At 38.6% G+C, this 6,347-nt stretch overlaps 1 protein-coding gene across 1 annotated transcript; it reads left to right on the top strand.

The window, feature by feature from the left end:
- The first annotated feature begins 358 nt into the window (after positions 1 to 358).
- On the top strand, positions 359 to 5,772 carry LOC130092398 (glutathione S-transferase A-like). The gene is made up of 6 exons (XM_056260247.1): positions 359 to 577; positions 717 to 782; positions 1,560 to 1,665; positions 2,940 to 3,058; positions 3,642 to 3,730; positions 5,542 to 5,772. The coding sequence occupies exons 1-6, from the start codon at positions 410 to 412 to the stop codon at positions 5,672 to 5,674; spliced, it is 681 nt and encodes a 226-aa protein (XP_056116222.1). The 5' UTR covers positions 359 to 409; the 3' UTR covers positions 5,675 to 5,772.
- Positions 5,773 to 6,347: the final 575 nt, after the last annotated feature.

Raw genomic sequence — 6,347 nt, 5'->3', positions numbered from 1 at the left:
AGTTTAATCATTAACTGGTATTTGACTCGATTTGTCATTAGTTTATAAAGTTTTAAATGGATATTCCTTCAGAAGGTATTTATTAACGCACGTATTACTTTTATGATGGATAGATGCGCTTTTTGGAGCTTCAAAATCTCAGTCACCATTCACTGCCATTATAAAGATATTTTTACATATTACTCTAGTGTGTTGCCAAAAGTAAGTCATATACACCTAAAATGGCTTGAGGGAGAGTAAATTATGGGATAATTTTAATTTCTAGGTTAACTATTCCTTTAAGCAGCCTCCCTACGTCATCTTCACACGAGCATAAACTGCGCATGCTCCTTGAACTTGCGAACAGGCCACGCCCACCGCTCGGAACGAAACAAAATCTGTAACAACATTTCTGATTAAACTGGACATTATGGCGCAGAACATGAAGCTGTACTGGGGCTCCGGCTCTCCGCCGTGCTGGAGGCTCATGATCGCGCTGGAGGAGAAGAAACTGCAGGGATACAAACACAAACTTATGTCGTTTGACAAGAAGGAGCACCAGTGTGCAGAAGTGAAGGCGCTCAATCCCAGAGTTCAGGTGCGTCTCAGACAGACGCCTGTGGAGGGGTAGTTCTGGTGTTAGCATTACGAGTTTACTACACATACAACTTTCATAAAGAGACACGACATTGACCAATCTTGTTTTTTTTAACATTGCACATTTGTTTATATTTCAGCTTCCAACTTTCAAGCACGGAGATCTCGTCGTGAACGAGTCTTTCGCCGCGTGTCTGTATCTGGAGGTAAAGCAGTGCCATAAACACTTCCTTACGCGCTCGTAGAAACAACGTTACATCTGTGCCTCATTTAGACAAACACAATCCAAAAGTGTTATAAATCTTGTGAATAAGAAAAGATTCACCTGCCAAATGCGGGGAAATGAAGAGGCCTATTCCTGCCACATAATAATAAATTGGTTCGTCTTCAAAGTTATGATATAAAAGTCATTATGACATACTAAATCAGAATTGAGATCAAAAGTAGACATAACATACTAAGCTTTTATGTCATAATTATGTGTGTTTATGTCAATTTCAAATTTTTGTCATGAAAATGTAAGTCAAAGTTTTGACTTCATCTTATAATCAATTAGTATGTCATCATTTTGACTTTTTTGGTCATAATTATGACTTCCTATAGCCTGTTTTTTCTTATGTGGTGAAAATGGGCTTTCATACTAGATGGTTAAGAGCTGTTCACAAAAATAAACGCATACGTATTTCAATATTATTGCATGTATTCATAAACTTTTTGCATTCCCCTGAGAAACTTTTACAGAGTTCGCTCACAAAAGAATGCAAAGGTTTTTTGAGCAAATGCAAATGATTGCCTATAGGGCACAGCTGATTGGTTCCTGCTGTTTCAATAGCCAATGAGCTCGCAGCTCAACCTTCAAATACTGGTCAGCATTTGCTTTTGAAATTGAATCCGTGATTTTCAAGGAAGAGTAGTTATAACAATTGCTCCAAACACAAAGATGAGGGTCACGTCACAGACTGGGAAATATTTCTGGTTTCCAGAGTGCGTTCAAGACTCAGGGAACCCGTCTGATCCCGGAGGATCCAGCGGAGCAGGCGCTCGTCTACCAGCGCATGTTCGAGACCAACAACCTGCAGCAGAAGATGTGTAAGTGATTTAACTCATGAATGTACATTTAAATAGGTCCAAACAATACCAGAGTTACTCCAGCACTCGTGGTTTATGTTACCGGTTTAGAATGACAAAAAGATAATAGTTCATGACAAGTGTTTATTTACTGACAGGCTGATGTTTGCAACAGTTGTGTCTCTGGCATGTAAATGAACACGCAACATTAGTGGATCTCTGAGCTGAGTGAGTGAGTGGAGGTGGGGCTCATTTGCATATTCATAGAACCGCGCATACTAAATGAGGCAAGGGTGTCGAGTTACATTCAAGATATTTTAAGTCATGAAGAATTTTTTTTAAATATGTAATTTTGGTAATCAACGATGAGTTTTAAGGGTTAATATTATTGACTACAGGGGGACTGATTTCAAATGGCAAACTTAAATGTAATGGCTTATAGCTCTCAAATTATTTTCTCATTTGAGAGAAACCTTTAAAATTGTGAAGAAAATCGATTTTGATCATGTTTGGAGGTTATGTTGCAATACTGCTGAGAAAACCTTAGAAAAAGTGATGCAATTTATTGATTTATTTGGTTATTAATGTTTGACATGACTGCTATTATAAAGTATATGACAGGTTATAAATGATATCAAGTGTGGGCTTGTTTACAGTCATCCACTGCATCTGGGCCACAGTTTGTGTTAATATCTCAAAGCAATCAGAAATTATGGCACCTGGAACCATGGTAACCTTTTTATTCACAGTCCAGAAACCTCTTCAAACAACTGATCCGAGTGTTTACTGAACATGAGAACTTCTTACATGTGTAAACGCCAGGAAAGCATAGACATATTAATAAATATAGCTGCAGGCATCGATGACGGGCCCAAACCCGACGCCACCCTCACTTCAGGGCAACTGTGCCAAATGCTATTCCTGAAAAAAGGATTATGTCTGAACATTGTTTTCAGCAATACGAGTTTGCTCAACCTTGTTGAAAATAGCCTATGCTGCCATCTAGTGGTTATACTATATATTAAATACTAGACTAATCTGCCTAATGTAGCGTACACACACTGCTGCGATTGAAGAAAAATAGAATAAAATGTGCTGATTTCTAATCTTATATAGAAATAAATGTTGTATAATTCAGATTGAGAATATACAGATCTGTACTTGCATCACTCAGATCTTCACTCATCCGGTTTAAAATAGTAATTGATGTAGTTTATTCGCTGTTAGGGTGCTCTCTCTGCTCGGCGGATGAGCCGACTGAACCGCCGGTTGTGTGTGTGTGTGTGTGTGTGCAGATGACGTGGCCTTCTACGAGTGGGCCGTCCCGGAGGGAGAGCGGCACGAGTCGGCCCTGAAGAGGAACAGAGAGAGTCTAGTCTCCGAGCTGAAGCTGTGGGACGGGTACTTGGAGAAGGTTGTGTTTTAAAGTCAAGTCCGCTTTATTTCTACAGCGCTTTATACAATACAGTTTGTCTCGAAGCCGCTCCACAGTGATAAAGTGGAAAATAACACAATCAGTGATGCAAACTTCATCAAATATTAGTCAAATCCAGCTGTAAATCAGATAAATTCAGTTTGTTTTCTTCTGATAGTGTAAGATCAGTCAAATCAATATTACTGAATGTCCTTTAAACCCCAAGTCATGAAATCGAACTTGAAACCATTTATTAGCAATATAAATGATCCATTTATGTATACAGATTCCTGGTCTCATTATGAACGATGCATGTTGTTCTATAGATGATCTCTTCATATTTCCATATCTGTAAATGTAATAACTCACAACAGCAGCTGCAAACACTGGCTATTAGTGGAGCAAGTAGATGCAAACTTTCCATTCCTTTGTTAGATTGATTGCATTATGAATACCATGTTTGTTCAATTCCTGCCTTTTAAGTAGAGGATAACTATTGCCATAACCTTTCACTTCATCAACCTTTGTCCATTGAACTTGAACCCTTATTTGTGGTCCTGATAAACTGTGGTCTGTTGGTCAGATGGGGAAAGGGTCGTTCCTCGCCGGCAAGAGCTTCACCATGGCGGACGTCGTTTGTTTCCCAGTTATCGCATATTTCCCACGATTTCAGTGAGTAAAACCATTATCAATCATAATGTCAGGTTAAGGTTTGGATCAGAGGCTGGCTTAAAGGGATAGTTCACCCAAAAATGAAAATTAGCCCATGATTTACTCTCCCTCAAGCCATCCTAGGTGTATATACATTCTTCTCTCAGACAAACACAATCAGAGTGTATTCACACCAGGAAAGTCCGATAGTTCACTTGCCTTGGTCCGGACCAAATAAATAGATTTTTTCTTTTTTTGGTACGGTTCGCTTTCACACTGCTCTTTTTGCAAGTGAACCAAAATTTGTCAACAAGACCACACGTGTGCTAAGGTCGTCCATTCATTGGACAAGGATTCTCAAGTAGGGAAATCAGGAAGTGCAAAAAAAGGCTCAGCATGGAGATATTTCGTACTGCAATATTTGTTCTTTTACTAATTTTTTGTTATTCTGTACAAACGCAATATGAAGAAACTAATGAGTATCATATGATACAATGTTTCCCATAACGCAACTCCGACTACGGAAGCCTGTTAACTCAAAGGCGCAGTGCTTTCTTGCAGTTGGGTCGGTTCATGTTCACACCGTAAACGAACCGTACCAGAGTTCGTTTGGAAGCGTACCGAGACCACCTCTTCAGCTGGGTCTCGGTTCGGTTGTTTGGTCCGCACCCGAGTTCGATTGCTGTATTCACACCTGCCCTAAAGGTCCGCACCAAAGGGGGAAACGAACTAGAGTTCGATTCAATCGAACCAAACAAGGCAGGTGTGAATACACCCTCAGAGTTATATTAGAAAATGTCCTGGCTTTTCCAAGCTTTATAATGGCAGTGAATGGATATATTTTTTTGATTCCATAAAAGTGCATCTGTCCATCATAAAAGTGATGCACTTTTATGGACTTGAGAACAGAATCAGTCATTCACTGCCATTGTAAAGCTTGGAAGAGCCAGGACATGTTTAATATAACTCTGATTGTGTTCGTCTGAGAGAAGAATGTCATATACACCTAGGGTGACTTGAGGGAGAGTAAATCATGGGCTAATTTACATATTTGGGTGAACTATCCCTTTAATGTTTAATGTTCGACTGGTTTGATCTGTTTTTTATTGTTTGACTGGTTTATTGTTTGACTGGTTTATTGTTTGATTTGTTTGACTGGTTTAATATTTGACTGGTTTAATGTTTGACTGGTTTGATCTGTTTGACTGGTTTAATGTTTGATCTGTTTGACTGGTTTAATGTTTGACTGGTTTAATGTTTGACTGGTTTAATGTTTGACTGGTTTAATGTTTGACTGGTTTAATGTTTGATCTGTTTGACTGGTTTATTGTTTGACTGGTTTAATGTTTGACTGGTTTAATGTTTGACTGGTTTAATGTTCGACTGGTTTAATGTTTGATCTGTTTGACTGGTTTATTGTTTGACTGGTTTAATGTTTGACTGGTTTAATGTTTGACTGGTTTAATGTTTGACTGGTTTAATGTTTGACTGGTTTAATGTTTGATCTGTTTGACTGGTTTATTGTTTGACTGGTTTAATGTTTGACTGGTTTAATGTTTGACTGGTTTAATGTTTGACTGGTTTAATGTTTGACTGGTTTAATGTTTGACTGGTTTAATGTTTGACTGGTTTAATGTTTGACTGGTTTAATGTTTGATCTGTTTGACTGGTTTATTGTTTGACTGGTTTAATGTTTGACTGGTTTAATGTTTGACTGGTTTAATGTTCGACTGGTTTAATGTTCGACTGGTTTAATGTTTGACTGGTTTAATGTTTGACTGGTTTGATCTGTTTGACTGGTTTAATGTTTGATCTGTTCGACTGGTTAACAGCTGTCCTAAAGAGAAATGTCCCAGACTGATGGAGTATTATGAAATGGTGAAGGATCGTCCCAGTATTAAGGCCAGCTGGCCTCCACACTGGCTGGAGAAACCCGAGGGTCAGGACACACTGAAGAACCTGTGAGGAACATCGAGATGTTCAGCGGATCACATTCATATTGCATAAAGTTCAGCTTTGATATATTCAGTAATTGCCTTTTGGTGGTTTTCTAACAGTCCTTTAATCAATTCCCACCTACAACTGTTCAATCCCAGCTCTTGTCTTTCATTTGTGTAACGTTCTCAGCATCTGTTCTGTCACTTCTCCTCGATTCAGCCGCCGCTTAATCTGGGCACTTTCCAGCAGTTTCTAAAGATGAAGCTCACTGTTATCGTCTGTAATGGCAGATTAGCATGTTTGGGATTAATAAAGTTTTATCATGTTCAATCAAACTGAGGAAAATATTTACCATCATTACAAGAAATGGATTTTGTGCTAATAATTTAAAACTGAACCATATTTTTAACTTTGAAATGGGGTCTTTGTTTACTTTAGCATGTTTAGCAGACGTACCGTGTTTTCAATGGCGTCCGCTGTATAAAACTCCTGATCACTTCTCATTGTCATTGTGAAGGTGAGTGTGTACTGGCTTGATCAGTTCTTCGTGGGGTTTCGGGAAGAACATTTATGGGACATTTGTCAGATTTCGTTAGTGATTTGAAATATGGAATTTAAATGCAAGTTTAACTAGCTTTTAAGATTTCCCCATTCAAGGAGATATTGGACGCCCGAGACTCCTCGAAAGGGACTTTACAGT

Source organism: Rhinichthys klamathensis, unplaced genomic scaffold, assembly GCF_029890125.1.
Source record: "Rhinichthys klamathensis goyatoka isolate OS25496 unplaced genomic scaffold, OSU_Roscu_1.1 h1tg000176l_1, whole genome shotgun sequence".
NCBI lineage: Eukaryota > Metazoa > Chordata > Actinopteri > Cypriniformes > Leuciscidae > Rhinichthys > Rhinichthys klamathensis.
The sequence above is the reverse complement of the archived record's forward strand: the minus strand, read 5'-3'. Positions and strand labels throughout refer to the sequence as shown.